This window comes from Dromaius novaehollandiae, chromosome 1 (assembly GCF_036370855.1).
Source record: "Dromaius novaehollandiae isolate bDroNov1 chromosome 1, bDroNov1.hap1, whole genome shotgun sequence".
Taxonomy (NCBI): Eukaryota; Metazoa; Chordata; class Aves; order Casuariiformes; family Dromaiidae; genus Dromaius; species Dromaius novaehollandiae.
The window spans coordinates 8,252,971-8,271,411 of NC_088098.1; the positions used below are offsets into that span (position 1 = coordinate 8,252,971).

Genomic DNA, 18,441 nt, shown 5'->3' on the forward strand with positions numbered 1-18,441 from the left:
CAGGTTTTAGCTGGAAAAAAAAAAAAAAAAATTGCTTGGTTCTTTATTCAGTCCCTACAGCAGTGAATAGAAAATACTTCATTTTCATCTCATTTGATTTTAGATTAGGCCCAAACTCAAAATAATTTTTGTCTGGAAGGCAGGCAGAATGGAAAACCTATGAAGAAGTCTGGAGCACGTACAAGGCTGTAGCTTCCCTTCGGCGGGACGCCATGAAAGAGACTGAAGGAAAGCGTATCTGTTGGCATGTGGCAACCAATGACTCTTTAAGTGGTAACAGACATTTTCTTCTAAAAAAGAAAATGTAATAGCTCTTTCTTACCCAACTACACAGCTTGCTTTCAAAGATGGTTCTAGTTTGCCTAAAGTAACATTTCATGACGCAGTTGTGTGTTCGAAGGAACTGGCAAAGTGCTGAAAAAAATTGAGAGCTACATAACGTGTACATAATGTGTTCTCAGGATGCAAAATATTTGTGCTAAAGACAGAACTAAAGCAACAGAAGGGGAAAACCGTCTTCTTTATTTATTGATTCATTAAAGATAATATGAGCCTGCTCCTAGCAGAAAAGAGAAAATTGCCCGGCAGAAGCATCCTTACTCCCAAATGAGTACAAAATACTATTGCACGCCTACACCCATTTGAATCTTACGGATGTGTTAGATGCTCTGGATGGAATTGCCTGCCTTTCTGCCTGCCAGGAAACTTTGCTGCACCTAAAAGGCATGACAGAGTCATAAGTATAATTTCCTATTAGGGACTATTATTTTCCAGTTTTTTACATGTAACTGCAAACTTCCATTTTCCATCCACTGCTTGAGATCCCCAAGTAATAATTATAATCATAACAATAATGACAATGACACAAAATGTGCAGAAAAACAGGAAGACTTCTGTAGGAGCAGTAGCTGGTATGTTTGACAAAATTTGCTTTACTTTGTCCAGGCATGTAAGTGGATCCACAAGTCATTCCACAAGTGGAGTCAATGTCGCACTCATGACAGTTGCCAGTCATGGAGATCTGACATCTTTGTGTGTGCCATTACGGTAGCATGAAGAGCCAGGAGCTTTTTTATTCCAATCTTTCCCCAATAAGCATGCCAAATATACTATGATTCAGTTTGGATGTTGTCGTTGATGCAGTCCATCATTTCAGACCCCTGTTACGTGATAAATTCCACAAAAATCTTGGCATTCTTCCTAAATCAGAAGGAAGGTGAAAAATGTCTGAGATTACTGATTCAGAATTTCATTGATATAACTTCCATTTTTAATATGATACGGGTTAACATCATATAATATCTTAAAATTATTTGCCAGTTCCTAACTCAGTGGACTTCATTGACTTCACCAGAACTGTAGTTTTTGGCATCAATTGCTGATTAGCCTTCAGCTCTTAATATAATGTTCATACAAAGAAGTACATTGAAATTCAAAGACACTAAATCTTTCCCCTAAAGAATTAATTTATCATTAATTAATATTTCTTCATAAAACTACCCAGATGTCAAAATGACCAAATTCATCTCTTCAATTCATCTACCAATTTCTGCAAATAACAGAATACTCTTGGATCTCTGTGTTATTCAGTTATATGCCAAGGGGGGGAGGCGAATGTGACAAGCTGGAGAATATCTGAAGCATATCTGAAAGTAATTTGTATTCTACTTGTCAAATTGTTTTTCCCTACAATTGTCAGTGAAAGTGCCACAGAGCTGGAGATCATGTGATAAATTACAAAATTTTGGAAAACAGGACAATGAAATACATCATTGGTATATCCTAAATAATATTATGTCAGAAAATGATGTTCTGAGAGACTCTGAATTAGAAGAATCCATTACTTGTTGCAACGGACAATGATGATTAGATCCTAGTACTATCTGAAATTAAATGTTTAAGCTGAATGATCCTTCTGGATAGTAACTGATTATTGTGCTCAGGTATCTTTACACAATTGCTGCTTGAGACACCTATATGTGGTCATGCAGAACTGAGGCTTTCATGGTAGTGGTCTTTCAGCACTCCAAAAGCCCTACACAGTGTGTGTTTTTTTTTTTTTTTTTAATTTGTTAACAACTTTTCTTGTGCCGGAATGAAGAATTTCTGTCTTTCTGGGAAACAATCCAACATTCACCAGCATTAGCAGAAGTCACTACAGAGTGTTTTGGGATCTAACTTTTACTCTGAATTTCCTGGTAGGGATGGGAGAAAAGACAAGTCTTTTCCATCCCAAAGGTTTGTCAGATCCAAAGGTTTGGAGATGGCATATATATTCCTCCCATCTCACAGCCTACACTCCTCCACTCCCTCAACACCCTGGAGGAGCCTCATGGTTCTTGGGTGGTGACTCACCCAAAAAGCTAGAGGGTCAGATTTAAGCTTATTTTTTTGTGATTCACAGTAGTAACTTAAGAATTCATCTTCTTTTTCCCACATACGCTCTTTTTCTTTGGCCCTTTTTTCATAAAAAAATTCAAAAAGTCTCAGTTTTGCTGTCTCACTGTTTCAAAGACAGGACTTGAATGTATCTTTATGTTCTCTGTGCAAATGAGAGTTAAGCAAGTGCTTAATGTTAACTTTGCCTATGCCTGCTTTCTGAATTGCGTCCATAGGTCAAACCACCAGCTTTGGGCTTTGCCTGATTCTGTGGTAAATTCTAAACTGCAGAAACAGTTCTTTGCCTCTTCTTTGGTTTTCCCTTGTATTTTCAGACTAGTGAGCAAATGAAAGAAAATGAGTTATGCCTGCCCCAGTAACTCATTTAAGGTATTCCTAATCACAGAGGCATTCATTTTTTTTTTACTCCGTTGGTGCATTAGTGTAAAGAATTCTCATTTTTTAAAGCATGTATGTTTAAGGTGAGGTGCATTTTATATTCAAAGTGCATGAATAATGCCCTCTTATGGCAAAATTTAGGGATTCCCCAAAATTTAGCTGGACTACGATCATTTACATTATGAATGTATGTTGAGGAAATAAAGGGAAAAAAATACCACTTGTCCTGGTAGGAAAAAAGAAAAAGAAAAATATACTGTGCATGGCATTATAGTCATAACCAGTAAAACTAACAGTTTTTTCTTTATATTTCTTCCATTTCTGTGATATTTGAGAGGAAAATCTCATCTTGGAAGTACTTTGAACAATTAGGATAAGAAACTCATTTGAGAACACTTTGATCAGTGTCATTTGCCAATAGCTAAATTAAAGTGTGTATATATAATGGAAATAGGAAGTAATATATGCATATATTAATAGGCATTGACAACAAAGGGTTATTACTGATTTCCTGAAGTGTTCATAATGTAAGTAAACTATAAGGAATAAACAGGCAACATTGTGGTGAAACATTACTGAAAATGTTTATATCAAATTTCACAATTCCTCTGCAGTCATTAAGATAACTTCCATTACTTCATACAAATTTAAGTGTTTTAAATGTAAGCAAGAGCAAATAAAAGCCCTTACAAATTTTTAATCTGTTTATGCTTTTCTTTTGCCTTTTCTTCCCCCTAATTGACAAGGAATAAATTGATTTTTAGTTACAGAGGTGTAATTGTGGAGAAGATACTGTGTTCTGGCTGCCATCCAAAATATAGATTTTTTTTGTCTTCTTGGCTTGAAACAAACTACTGCTAATAGATTCAAATAAAGATTCAATAAACAGCTGTTCTGGAGAGAGACAGATAAAAAATGATAAATATTTAATGGAGCGTTTATGTTGTGAGAGAAAAAATTAAATGTAGACTCACTCTGAATTGTGGTTCTTTCAACATGAAGCCAAGAACCAAGTTAAAGCAACAGAAACTTTTCAGTATCAAAGAAAACTCTGAGACTTATTTCAGAATCTTAGATGATCTGATGCTCTATTTCTCATGCATCAGGTGCTTCCATGGAGTCTGTGCTAACTTTGAGTGGGCAATTAATGCAAAAAGAGGCATAAAGTATACTTCTAACCCATTTAGCCAATAAATAGGTAGCTCAGATTCTATAACTACTTCTCAGTCCTTCTTTAACTAATACAATTCAATATTAAGCTGAAAGCTCAATACTATTTTATATCAGACTATATCCTGACTGTCCTGGGGCCCCAGAAACGGGCAAAGAATTCAGCAGACTCTCCAACTCCACTGAGCATACATTGACTTCATAGGCTTGCACTATCCCAGCCAAGTGTTTGCTCATCCTTTTTATGCAATACGTCCTAATGAATACAATAGGGTGGCTTTCACAAAGTAGGGATTTGATGACTGAAATATGATACCTTATTATAATGCAAAAAGCATTTCTTGAAGAGTCCTTCAAAACATCTATTTCACTAATGGCAAAAAAAAAAAAGGAAAGCAGGGGCACCTGTCCCTGTGAATCACGAGCATTCAAAGGCCTTGTGTGAATGAGTGTGAGAAAGGAAGTAGAGGGTTCACAGGAACAATACATCACAGAATACAATAAAGTCAGACTTTCAATTTTGCCTTATTTAGGACTTTATACCAATGCAGTGGGATCTATATAATAAAACAAAGTGATAAAGTGATAGCTAAAATATCAATACAACACGATCTGTACCATGCTGATTCCAGAGACAAACCTCGATTCACAGCAAACAACAGGACAGCATCTTTAAGAAATGTAAAAAGATACTTTAGTGGAAACATGAATTTCTTAATACTGAGCTAAAATTATTGTAAAGAATCAGAATACTATGGAATCTCAATGTTTTCCACCTCTTTCATTATGGGGTACTTTGGATTTACATGAGAATTACCACTGTATGGTTACTGCTACTTCCGTTTCTTAAAGAAAAGGTAAGAGTAGAACAATGGTCATAATGGGTTAGCTGACAGATCTAACTTAAAAACCTGACTCCAGTGATAGTTAGGATGTAATACAAAAGGATGAAGCTTGATGAATAGGAGAAGGGATCATTTCTAGTGCCTGTTCTGTTCCTTCCTGTCCTCTGGTCAATATACACAGATTTCTTGCCATTTTCATGAAATCATGGGTGTTATTCAGATTGTTCCACAATGCTCCACTTGGCATGCATGGTTTAAATCTATCATCTTTTTCATTAGCTTTGCTCTTTTTCCATCTGGACGCATGAATTCTCCAACTTTATTTTCTTCACTATGAGAAAGCTTTCTTAGGGAAAGCAATAAGGCAGCAGCCAACAGGAGATGTTTGGGGAAGAACAAGGCATATACGGAGTGGTCCTTCTGCAGTATTCCCTCCAAGCTTCTCTTCACAAATAACATCTTGCAGAACCTAGACAATATGCAATGAGCAATTATCTGATAAATACTATCAGTAAAGCTTATTCTGTTCTTTTGCAGAACAAAATAAATCAGACTGCACAGACTGCAAAGTATGCAGTTGCTACTCTTCATTTAAACATGAAGGATGGTGGGAAACTGGATCGCACTAGTATAGATCTGGGACCGAACTGACAATGGGCAGTTTTATACACCTAGGCTTCTAGTAGTACATTTCAAATCTAAAATGATTTTTAAAAAATGATGGGTTTTTTATGCAAAACAGTGATTGACATAATGCTCCATAAACATCACAATAGCTGAATCCTAAGTAAAAGTTACCTTTCCAAACTCTTCCTCAAACAGAGTAAGCGTACCTCCTTGAGTGTTGCTGAGCCCTGCAGCACATAGCAGCATATCAAGCACCAGGCTGGAGACTGGTATGTCACACTGGAAACACCCAGTTATGTCACTGCCCTCTCTATCCTACACTCCTCTACTCTCCTAGCTCTATTTGTCTGTTTGGATTAAAAGCTCCTCCTAATTGCTCTTGTTTACCTTCGCTGTGTGTTTGTAAAGCTCCTTGCACAATGGGACTTCAATTCCAAGTACTTCCAATATGCAAACAACATATATGCTGTATACACTTGTGCTATCTTATATTTATAGCCCGTTTGCCCTGAAGCCATCCTTGATGTGTCAAGGACCATCCCTTCTCATTCAAGTCTTCCTAAGACATTCTCATTGATCAGTAGATTGCAAAGCAAAAATGACTTGTTTAATTTGTTAAAAACTCAGAAACAGCTTTGTGTAAGCAGACCTCCACTGGTTGGTTGGTCGTATCACTGACCTCATGTGATCACAGTGGCTAAAAGGTGGAAGATCTGACCAAAATACTGTGCTTCCCCTAGAAGCGGTTGCCTCCACTGAAGGGCTGGTAGCATACCAGAATGAGCTTCCATCTTCTGTACAGACACATAAGAACTTATTTGTAATTTCTGAACAGATTGACGATAATTGTGCAATGACAGAGCTCACTGTGAAGCGCTGGCACACCGACTTCCACGGAAGCCATTTGGAGCTGCGTATATTTGACTGGAGACAAGTGCAGTTTTATCACACAAAGATCACAATGTTTTTCTCCAGTCTCATATAGCTAATAGTGCTTAATTAACATGGTTACACTGATCCTCTTCCCAAGCATCATGTCTCCACTGTGCTGAGAAAAAGCATATTTTCCCCTGGAAATGGTCTTTCAGAGAGCCCAAAACAGGGGCAGGGGTACACATACCCAATACACACACACACACACACACACACCAGTCTGGTGAATTCAGTTTTATGACTTACTATTAGCTACACATCAGCAGTTTTATAAGGTTCTGACTTTGGTCACGAAGCTCCACTGCTCCTGAGCAGTCCTTATTTGACCCACGGCCCATTGACCATATGAGGTCCTTGGACACAGTGTGCCCTATGCCACCTCTGACCACACACCAGTATCACCAGTAGCTTTATCTTGACCACCTCCTGCAGTCTTTGGACTATTCGCTGTAAATAAGAAAATAAATTGTTATTTATTTTAGCACACCTTGAAGACAAAAGCCCAATAGCTTCCACACCACGAACAGCTGACATATTTCACACTTTCCCCAGTTCTTGTAACTGTGGAAGAAACCAAGAGCAGCTAATTGGATTACTGTATGACCTTGTATTTCTATAAAGGGATCTGACACTCAAATGAGCAGGAAGGAAAGAAAAGCTAATACCATTTTCTCTTATCACTTCTAATTTGGACACTTACTCTATATGCTATTTCTTTCCTTTTTTTTAAAGCAAGGAATGGATCACATTTGATGTTCACTTTATCATGCCTTTATGACATTTTTAGCACAGCTATTATTTGATCTTGTTTCAGTCGTGCTTGTGTTTAAAGCAGAAATTGATTACTAAACCTCTTGATCTTCTTAATGGCTAATTGCTGCCAATCCAGTGGAATTATCTGATCCAATTTCACCATTCCATTTTCATCCTTCCAGCCATGTCCCAGCAGGTTCCTGTCTTGTTCCTCTACCTTCTTCATCCAACTTTTGGTTTCTTACCTCCCGCTTTTATAGCTGTCTTCCTTCTGTTCCTGTTATTTCTATAATCTGCTCACTTCTTCAGGAGCTGAAAATCTAAGTGGGAAGGAAAAAAAAAAGAACAAAACAAAACAAGCCTGAAAACAAAATGCTGAGTAAAAGAAAAAATGCACTCCTGCCTTCCCCTTCTACTGCTTTTTTTCCTCATTCATGACTTTATTTAGTGTTTTAGGTCAAAAGTTAGGCCATCAGAATAATTTGTACGGATAACAAGCAAACACCATGCACAGAAACAATAAAATAAGCATCTGTTTGTTTGTGGCCAGGAGGATTTGCCTACTCTGCTCACATTGCAGGAGTCTCAGATTCTGAGTCTGAGACAAAGAGCCTGACTCCACTCCTGCCACATGGAGCAAGTGCAACCTGGAGTAACTGCACTTCATTATAAATCTCATATGCATAGTTCATCAGAACTAGAAACTAATTGCAAAATACCTTGTATGCTTTGTGTAATATATGAATAATTAAAAATGGTCTGCAAAGTTGAGTCCAGCGTATTTGTCCTCATCTATCTCCCTGTTAGTCTGTAAAATATACAGCCTGGAAAGCAAGTGTCTTGCATACTTTTCATTTCACTCATAGGGCTGATTCATGCCAGCAAATACTGAAGCCCCACCTCATAGTTTGGAAAAGTAATTTCCATTCCATTACTTTTGCACGGAGCTAATACATGCTATTACAAAATATCTAAAGTAAAACTTTAACCATTTCACTTAGCCCAGCTGTGAAGTTCAAACTGCTTTTTAAAGTTAATTATGTTGCTCCAACCTGCACATATGCATACATTAAATACAAATGAATCAATACGGCTCACTGCATGTTTCAATTTGCTCCGTGTTTTTAAAATTAGCATAGTCTTGCTTTGCCTAACAGATATATGAGTATGATGGTATCTTACAGATTAAAGTTTTGTGTTGTCTTTGTAGTTCCTTTGCTAGTTTATAAAACCAAAGACCTTGCAGGAGTTTCGGAAATCCCCATAATTTTCCTCACTGCTCCATTTTACCTTTTTATCTTTCATGGAGTCAATACATGTGGAAAAGAAATGCAGATAGCCAGATGGCTCCCTAGTGTCCATATATACAAAAGCACTGACAGACACAAGTGACTTTAACTAAAGCTGATGTTGATTTATGCTTGAGTATATTCTTTTGTTGTCTTTTTCTCAAGCTACATTACTAGGAACATGTGTTTGTGATCCCGCCTGGAAGATTTTGTTTCTCAAATTTTAAGAAGAAAAAGTAGATTTTTTTTTCTTTTTAATTACAGCAAAAATATTTGAGGAGGAAAATTAGAATTGCCATTTTTAGAGTTAGTATTTCATGGTAACATTCTTCTTTTTATTCAACTGGCTTTGCCATTTATTAAACTTCTCCTAAAAGAAAGGTTATTTCTTATTTTGTTTCGTGGTTTTCTGTGCGCTCTGCTCTGAATCACCCTGCAAGACCACAGTGAGAGAGAGAATATCAAATTAGCCAATTCACTTGTGTTGTTTGGTGTGGTGATCTCTAACTGCACTTATTTGTGGGGATTTTCCAAAGCAGACAAGTGACTTCTCCTTTTGTCAGGATGACGCTGTCTGACTTTGCGGCTTATGAACACTACCACATTTCAAGGATGAGCAGCATTACGTTCACAGCCACATTAACTGGTCATTGAGTGAATAAGCTTTCTGATGGCTTAGTTTAATTGCTCTTTATGACAGCAAATGTTCATGTGTTTCTGTGCAGTTTAGTTGTGTCAAGGAGGAGAGCTGGAATAGCACGAATATTTTTAAGGACTCCTATTCTGGAGAGTTTAGTTTGTCTGGTGGCATCAGCTAATTCATCCTCAGGATATGATCTGAAGTAGGTCATGCTTTTTCAAGCTTTTGAGCTGTACTCACTTCTTTTCTGGCAAAATCAATGGCAAATCTGATGTTTGATTTCAGAGGAAGGCACATCCCATACTTTTATATCCACACTATTGCAAGTGCCTTACAATATGAGAACTTCTAACTTGAAAAAAACACTAACTTTGCTAGACTAGTGCAGCTTGGGGAGAAACTGTCTCCAAAATATGCGAGACCCTAACTCATGTGGATGACCTTTTACACAAACCGGCCTATAGACACAGGCCATAAAGATATCCATGTAGAGGACAAAATTAAAGTGTACTGTATTCAGACTACTCCCTGCTCTCTGCCCAGTATATTAGTATTACTGAGTGCTCTGGTGCCAAGCAAATGGCTGGAGTGTATAATAGCGGGAAACAAAATTTGAACTGGAACGCGTGTACTGATCCCTTGCGGGTACTTGTTTACCTGTTTGCACACCTCCGCTGTGGCACACGGCTGCTAGAGCATCATGAGAGGCACTCCTCGAAGCACTGACGGGACGGGACCCTGCTGTGCAGCCCGCACTGCCTCCGCTGCATCACACCACGCTTTCGCCTGCAGAAACGGAAACCTCGATTCAGAAGTTCGCACCTAACATGTCAGGCCAGAGCACAGTGTACTCACACGACAGCTCGGGAGACTCTTTGCACAAACCTCCTCTGCTAAATAACCCAAAGCCCAGATGCTGTCATCTGGAATATCCTATCAGCTTTAATGGAGCTATGCTGCTGTTCACCAGTTTTATCCCAGCCCACACTTTCTGGATAAAACTTGCAATACAGTCCGACCGCTGTGCGAGCACCAGTCTCACCAAAAATGGAAACTTTGCTACTAGCTCAGTATCTTGGGCAAAACCGAGGTGGAGCAAAAGTAGCTCCTAGTCTCCTAAACTGCACAAGTGCTTTTGAAAGCTTGTGAAAAAAGAAAAATGGAAAAATTAAAAGTGAAAAAACCAGGAGACTGAACTGCCAGTCTAACTGCTGCTCTAACGCTCCTTAATTCTTCACTCATTTTCTTTTAAAGTTTCAAACACAAGAAATAACACCCCCCTCCCTTAAACAAACAAAAAAAAAAAAAAAAAAAAAAAAAAAAACCACCCGCAACGAAACAAACAAAAACCCAAACCACCCTCCCCTGCCCGGGGTCGGTGTGACCTGCTTCCCCCGACCGCAGCCCCGCGCCCTTCCCTCTCTTCACAGTGACACCTACCGGCCTCCCCCGAAAGCTGTCCGCTCCCCCTCACCCGGCACCGGCTCCCCCGGGCCCGACAGCCCCATAACCCCGGGGCGCGGCTGCCCCCGGGCCCCGACAGCCCCATAACCTCGGGGCGCGGCTGCCCCCGGGCCCGACAGCCCCATAACCTCGGGGCGCGGCTCCCCCGGGCCCGACAGCCCCATAACCTCGGGGCGCGGCTCCCCCGGGCCCGACAGCCCCATAACCCCGGGGCGCGGCTGCCCCCGGGCCCCGACAGCCCCATAACCTCGGGGCGCGGCTGCCCCCGAGCCCGACAGCCCCATAACCTCGGGGCGCGGCTCCCCCGGGCCCGACAGCCCCATAACCCCGGGGCGCGGCTGCCCCCGGGGGCTGAGCGCTGCCCGGTCCCGGCGCTGCTGCCGTCGGGGCGGGCTGGGGCCGGCGGCGCGGCTGCCCCGAAGGAGCAGGAACTTTCCCCGCGAGTTTCCCTGCCCGCCCGCGGAGCGGGTCCGCGTGCGCGTGTGCGTGGGGCGGGGGGTACCTGCCCGGCAGCCGCGGAAGCCTCCTGCGGAGCCGGCCGGAGGGGCTCTCCCGCTAAAACCCGCTTGTCACGCCTGAGCTGTCCTTCCCCGCCCCGCGGTGCGGGAGCCGGGCGCGCCGGCTGCTCCCCGTGCGCACCCGCGGGCCGCTCCGCCCCGCGCCGGCCGGGCCGGGCCGGGGTGTGGCCTCGGCGGTATTTATGAGCTCCGGCCCTATTTGCCGGCCGGGGATGCGGCGGAGCGCGGGGTGACCGGGGCGGCGGCGAGGGCAGGGCAGGGCAGAGCACAGCAGGGCAGAGCACAGCACAGCACAGCAGGGCAGAGCCGAGCCGAGCCGAGCCGAGCCGAGCCGAGCCGCGCCGCGGGCTGTAATCGGAAACCAGAGCTCTCACCGTCATCGCGCCGCTACTTTCCATTCACTCCTAGGTGCTGGGAGAGGAGCGCCGGGTGCCTCGCAGTCCGGCTATAAGGATTATCTCACGGAGGAACCGGGAGTACCTTTGCAACCGCCAGAAAGAGAGATTTTATTTTTTTTCTTTCCCTCTCTCCCCACAATGAGCCGGGTCTGGAATTAAAACGTTCTGGGAACAGGATTGGAGTCCATAAACTGACAGAAACCAGACAGAAATCTGTATTACTGGTTCCTCCAGTAGCTGGGTAAGCATAACTGGAAGTTCTCTGTCTTTGCTCTAATCGATGTGAAATGTGTTTGATTATTGAATTTTCCTACTGTTCACAGATAGTTAAAGCAATATTTTCCAGACCTCCATAGTCTGGGTTTTTCTTTCTTTCTTTCTTTCTTTTCTGCTGGTGAACGGTTTTCCTTACAGGGATTAGAGGACTCAGCCTGTAGCAGATGACACCTGCACAGCACTTTACAGCGAAGCTATATAATACTTTCCAAAAGCAATGTAGCACGCTGAGAGGGACCTCCGCGTCAGGAAAACTTCACCACGTTACTTTAGTAGCGGTTTGCTGGTTTGTTTACAGTTAGAATAGGGTAGAAGAGCAGAAATGGAATTAGTGCTTTCCGTCTGTCCTAGAAGACTGTTTCATGAGTACTTGCAAAATCCTAGGTCTGCGGGCTGTCAGCAGAGATCATGTGCACACGGCATGCTGAGTATAGTATCATGACTTAGTGAGATAAATTCAGAACTGGGATATAAGCCCAAACTGAGATTCAAACCTGAAATGAGTTTGTTTTCAGTTACCAGGTATGTAAATCCCTGAAATTAAACCCATTCCCATCAGGTAATTCACATGACGGATACCCTGAGATACCTTTGTGGCACAATGTGCATTTATTATTTATGGGTCTAACAGCTGGGTAGGAGCCATGCAGCTTAGAATTTGAATCTTGTATTTGCCTGTCATTTTCGTGTATCAGTGAAGACTGGAAATTCGAACAATGAAATGTAGCAATATTTCACTCCTAACTGATTACATTAGAACTGGCAGGAGACATGAGAGTGGGAGGGAAAGGGTGCTGAAAGGGTGTTATTATTATTCACGGTATCATTTAAGGAAAGAGAAAAACCCATATAGTTTTTCCTCCTGACTTTTCATCTGTCTCGCAAAGAAAGCATAGTGCTACTACTGTAGCATACTAATCCCATTGCATCTGTTAAATCACATGTTCAGTCTGATTGACTATTTGTTTTGGCCTGACAAAGCAATCTTATCAGGATTTAAAGGCACTTCTCTCTCAGAAAAGCGTTAAGTTAAAGGATATCCCATGAGCTAGCTGCGAGTTTTACATCTAAAACCTTACAGAGCAACGTTAGTTTTGGAGTTTCTGTAGCTTGTTTAAGAATTATTCTTGGCAAAAACTCAACAACTATCATTTTATTAGTTAACAAAGCCGTAAAAAATCATTTGGAACTGAGCCAGAATGGATACGTTTCTTCAGTAGGCCAGATCCATATCTGGGAAATTGGTGACACTAGTGTTTTTGTCCATTAGCAGAACGGTAGCATTCCTGGATGCTCATGCGTCTCCCGGTGCTCCGGAGCAGGTCGGGAAGGCTGGTGCACGCCGCAGGCTGAGCCCTCACCCACCCACCCTCCCTGCCTGCCCCCAGCTCGGGAGGAAACTCCAATGCGGACTGAAGCCGTTAAAAATGATTTACAGCGAGGGGATATGGAGTGACAGCGGTAGTAACGAGATACTGAGCTTTTACCTCTAAGGCGGTGGTGTGGATCCAGCCCAAATTGGCGCTGACCTGAAGCCATCCCTGCCTGACAGCGGGCTGCTGCCACGGCTTGGTGGGTACAGCCTCTCCTTTCGGGACAGGTGTGAACCTCAGGGGGACCGGACGAACAAGCATGTAGAAATTGTGTCTTCCACTGGAGGGACTGCAGTGCTAGAGCAGAGCTGAGGTAAAGAGAGTCGAGGTGATTGCGCGGGCAGCAAAACTCTTCATTAAAAAGGCAATCTTTAGTGTTTAACGCTGTCCTTCAGCCCTAGAGTTTGCCTCCTGCAAGGTGCTCCCAGTTACCACTGAATCCCGCAGAATACCACGGATATATATCACCCCATCATTAAATACCAGTCAATGTTACTTTGTCGAAAGGCTCTGAAGGCCAATATAACACATATGCATATGTATATATGTATATAGGTAGGGTAGAAGAATGGCACTAAAATGAGTGTGTGATTTATCCTGGCTTTTGCAGCTGATCCATTGACATCAAAGCTGTTATCCCAGGTTAAATGAAATTCAGACTTGTGCCAGTGTTTGAGAGCTGCAGCTCAGGAGCATTATAGATGGGTGTATTGAACTTTGAATGTGTTCTGGTTTTTATGGGTCTGATCCAAAGTGAGCTGGACCCCCAGGAAAGCACCACTGCTCCAGTAAGCTTTTCTCAGGCCCGGTGTGAGTCTTCCTGGCCTAAGAAAAGACGGAGATTTGTTCTGGGGTGTTTTGTTGTTTCTATGAAGAGCTCAACAGCTAAACCCTATAAAATTGGATGTGGTTTCAGCATATGTATGTGAGTAACAACAGTATCAAGTGTTTATACACTGCCCGGTCTGCAGTGTTGTTAGTGCTCTCTGAAGTCTGAGAGGGCAGGTAAGTACCTGAAAGCAGCTAGCCCAAAAAACAAATGTTGACTAATAGTTTCAAGCATGCTGAAATACTTTTGGTTTCAAGGATACTGAAATTGGTGACGTACATGGTCAGGACTTCACCTTTAGAAAAGGTGTTGAGGGCTACCAGAGCGCTCAACTTTCTATAACTTAGGGCTCACTTTTGAGCACCTTCAATTTGAAATGTTAAAAGGAAAAAGAAAAGAAAGAATGGGGGAGAGGAGAGGGAGACCAAACGTGATGTAAGGTAAGGAGAGAGGTCTAAAAATATCAGCTAGGTTTTTTTTATTCCTGCAACTTTATCTCCTGTCCTTGATTTGCTCTGCCTTGACATTTAGTATAATTATTTTTCCAGCAGGTGGAATTGTGCTTATTTAAATAAACTGAATCTAAGTCTGTCTTAGCCCAAAGCCTGTCTGTTGGTTCATACTAACAGGCAGAGAGCTCTTGTGCTGGCACAGAGCACGGCTGCAGAAAACCATTTTCAGATCTATAAAGAAAAAAACAGAAGTGTTGTGCCTACTTCACTTTCTCATATATTAGGCTTCAGCTGGAAGAGATTTTTAACACAGATTGTCCTGTAGTGTTGTTTGTGCCCCACACAATTGTTTAAAGACAGTAATGTGATCCCTCTTCCTTTCAGGTTTCATTTCTTGGATATTAAGTTGCAAATCTGAAGAGATGGCATGGCTTGCACTGCACGTGTTGATTGGGATATTTATTTACTCTAACCATGTAGAAGGATCTTCACAGCCTCAAGCAAGGGTGTTTTTAACATTCAATGGTAAGAAAGAAGATAAACATTCTTAAGCAAATGTTATCCTTGAACATTTTCTCCTCCCCCTTCAACTCAATAAGTAGAAATTGGCTATTTAATCTGTGTGCACAGTTATTGTTTTTGATTTTCTGCTGAGACACCTTCTAGCCTAAATTTAATTCTTACATGAAGTTCATTGCTACTATAGCTATAGGTACATAAATAATCATACCTTCTCTCTAATTTGAAGGTTATTATGATTTATTAACAATTAAAGGTTTTATTTCTCATCCTTAATTTCATTTTGGAAAGATAATAGCACATGAAGTACATGGCATGTGGTAGAAGTGCTTAGTGATTTGAGTTGCTTTCATTTGTTGTCCAACTGAGACACTTTACACTCTGAAAAACAGACTTCTTGAAGATTTACCAAGCTAGTTAGCAAGACGCCGGAGTCCTTTGGCAAAATACCGCTCTTTGCATACTTCATACAATGTGTTGGATGTACTTAGCATTTTGCAATCACTGATGCCTACATACTATAAACAAGTAATCAAAATATTTGTTTGTGGGAGAAGTACACTCACCTCTGAAGTGCTGAGCAATACTTTATTACTCCAATTACTTCAATATTCCTTTAATTGTAAGGTAGCTATTTTACAATCCTGCATTTAGCTGCAGAAAAGACTTCCTGCCAGCTATTAACATTTTTTAATAGGAGACCTCACCAAGTTAGACCTTCCACAAATACCAAATAGTAGACTGATCAACTGCAAGATATTGTATGTTTGGGGGTATACGGCATTAATCTTATGAGCCCAATACTTGGTAGGTGTAAACTGCATAGGTTCGGTTAAAGCAGTGATGAATGTTGTACTCCAACAAGGAGTTGCCAAATGATCGAGCAGGTGGTGGCCTAGGCGGGAATTTATTTCCCTTGCTTAACTAGTGCTGGTTTAATGTAGATGGTGCTGGTTCTCAACTCAACACGAAAGCAAGTTTGGCTGCGAATGTGTATTGCGCTTGCATCTGTCACAGGCAAAACAGGCTAAGTCAGATTTCCGCACTGTCCAAAAGGGCCTTGGAAATAGCCTAGGTTTCCCCTGATCTCCTGTATGAGCTCTTTTGCTTACAGCGTGATTCTGCGATACTTTATACGACAGTCCTGTGTCATGTCCTTGATTTTTAAGGTGACGTTTTGTATAGGTAAAACCGGCAGTCTCTAGCCTCAGTGGAAAGCAAGTGTCACCTGAGACTTGCCATACTGCGTGATTGTGTTAAAATGGACATTTTACTTTCCCTAATACTTTCCTTTTGTCTCCTCATAATTAAAATGTAGCTAGAGGTCGTCATCACAGACTTCTGCTGAATATGATCCCAAGTTTTGTATAGAAAAATATTCAGGCTTTTTTCCAATAAATTATATTTTAAACTCCTTGATTTGTTATGGTCTTTCAAAGTCATAGAATTAAGAAATGTAATATACCTTTTATAACGTATCAAGTAATATCTGAAATACAGGGCTGAACTTTTCATATAACACAAAAACAGTAAGTTTATTTTCAAGTCTGATCTCCAGATGGTAAGAAACAACTTTCATTATGTAAAAAGAGTTTGTAGGTTGTGTACAACAAGCCCCATTGTAGTATAAATTTCTGTTCCATAAATCTTAATTTCTTTACATGGGTACTGATATAAAGAGAAAAGGTGAAACTTTGTATTGTTCCATCGCAGCGTGTGGTAAGATAGTCTTTCAGCACAAGCTGCTTCATGGTTTATTGTTTCTAAATCATGTAGAAATATCAAGTTACTGGCTGCCTTCATGTCCTGAGAATTTGTCAGTTTTTGTGGAGAACTGTCACTCTTTCAAAGTGTATCATTTGAAAATAAAACTACAATTAGGATTTCTTATGCTTTAAATGACATCAGACAATAAAGACAAGTCATTCAGGTTTAGAATACTTACAGGATATTTTTCATGTTCTGAATTAGATTTGGCTTAGTATCTATGATTGTATAAGTTCTGGGGGTAGAATTTATATAGGAGAAGAAAATGAGTGATGCTTTTCAAAGCTAACCTGCTCCTTCAGGAGCAAGCCAATTGAGCCTATTCACATTGCAGCATTTCTCATGGGAAAATCCAGTGAGTATCTTGACCTATTCTGTTGTTCATCAGGAAAGATAAAAATGTGAATCGTTTGAATCATGGGCTGCTTTTGCTCTTTGCCATCTACTTCATTAAGAATCAAATGTAATTAAAAAGTAAGCCTGGGTTAATACCTCAAGTGTCTCATAATAGGGAATTTGCAATTAACTTCAATGGGTGAAGGACTGCAAGCCTAATTTCTATTTTTGAAATCAAAAGCAAGGCCTGCTGTCTAATTAAAATGTAGTTTCTGACTTAGCTGAGATTGTTAAATGCGCGTATGACGTGAGTGCAGAAATTATTGCTGTCTGCACCCTAATTATCTTGAAAATTCCAGCGTCATATGTAACTCCTAGGCCTGATTTCTGTTGCTTTGCACCTTGTTTAGCCATTCACTGGGAAAAAGGAAAGGTCAGTCTGGAGTCGAATTGCATGCTTTGCACAGGTATAGCTGCTTATACACGGCGCTGGGCCGACAGAGAATCAGGTGAAGTAATTCGCTATGTGCCTGGACTGATTTACCATAAACTAGTTGTCCTGTTTAATTGTAGTAGCTCAGCCCATCGGTTCTGTGCGACAACCGCACTGGCAGAGCTAGAAAGCGCTGGAGGGAGAAAGGTGGCTCTAACTATTTCCAGTTCTGAAATTGCAAAGATGTGAAGCTTGTTGTGCAATGTTGGGGAATCATCTACCGTTTTAATATGGGAGAATGTAAGACACAGGGTACCCATGATGAAGGGATGGAGAGGATCCCTACACTACTGGTATACCCTTTCTCCCTCCCCTTACCTCCTACGGCTCTTTGACCCCTGAAAAGATTTTCCCACCATAATTTAAAGAATCATAATTTATTTTCTGCTCATAGCAAAAGACTTCCCTTACTTGTTTATGAGCTACCAAGCATAATGCCTGCTGTTTCACAAGCCACATGCATTCCTCCTTGTTACTACATGTTTCTGAATGGATAATTGGGAACTAACTCTCTCAGGCTGCATATGGGCAAAACCTTTCTTCAAGCCAGTGGGAATATTATCAAAATAAGAAATGAACTTGCAGACTCCACAACAGTGTCAAACTTTCTTTCATTTCCAGCTCAATTTTACATTATTTTTTTCCACCCCTAAAATGAGTTGGGCCATGCCATTTTAACATTAGATTTTGAATCAGTCAAAGCAGTTCCCATAGTTATATTTGAAACCACACTCAAACAAAGCTTCTTTGAACTCTGAATTTATATGGAGACACAAAACCAAGTGATAATTTCACAATTATTAAGGTTTGCTGGGAACATTTCATGCATTCCTACCTAAAAAGTCTGGTCAAGCAGATATTTCCCATGCAGATTCTCCCATTGTCTCCAAAGAAAATTCCATATGAGAAGTGGATCAAGGCTAATTTGCAGACAGTTTTGTTTCTCTTTTTGTCTGAAAATTACTAGAACATGTAAAGAAC

The 18,441-nt window shown here is 41.0% G+C and overlaps 1 protein-coding gene and 1 long non-coding RNA gene across 12 annotated transcripts in view; one reads left to right on the forward strand and one right to left on the reverse strand.

The window, feature by feature from the left end:
• Positions 1 to 501: 501 nt before the first annotated feature.
• LOC112980300 (uncharacterized) lies at positions 502 to 11,193 on the reverse strand. Of its 11 annotated transcripts, XR_010387314.1 has the most exons (7): positions 11,002 to 11,193; positions 9,693 to 9,821; positions 7,352 to 7,426; positions 6,600 to 6,800; positions 6,100 to 6,214; positions 4,567 to 4,618; positions 502 to 1,200 (listed from the first exon to the last, which is right to left on the reverse strand). It is a non-coding gene; the product is annotated as an uncharacterized LOC112980300 (long non-coding RNA). The 11 variants fall into 11 exon arrangements; XR_010387315.1 differs by lacking the exon at positions 6,100 to 6,214 and having other exon boundaries at positions 4,589 to 4,618; XR_010387311.1 differs by lacking the exon at positions 6,100 to 6,214.
• A 136-nt stretch (positions 11,194 to 11,329) lies between these two features.
• SEMA3C (semaphorin 3C) overlaps positions 11,330 to 18,441 on the forward strand; it is a 123,678-nt gene continuing 116,566 nt past the window's right edge. Inside the window, exons 1-2 of the mRNA XM_026095034.2 lie at positions 11,330 to 11,656; positions 14,730 to 14,870. Coding sequence (XP_025950819.1) covers positions 14,768 to 14,870 — 103 coding nt within the window. The 5' untranslated portion in view covers positions 11,330 to 11,656; positions 14,730 to 14,767. The remainder of the gene's footprint in view (positions 11,657 to 14,729; positions 14,871 to 18,441) is intronic.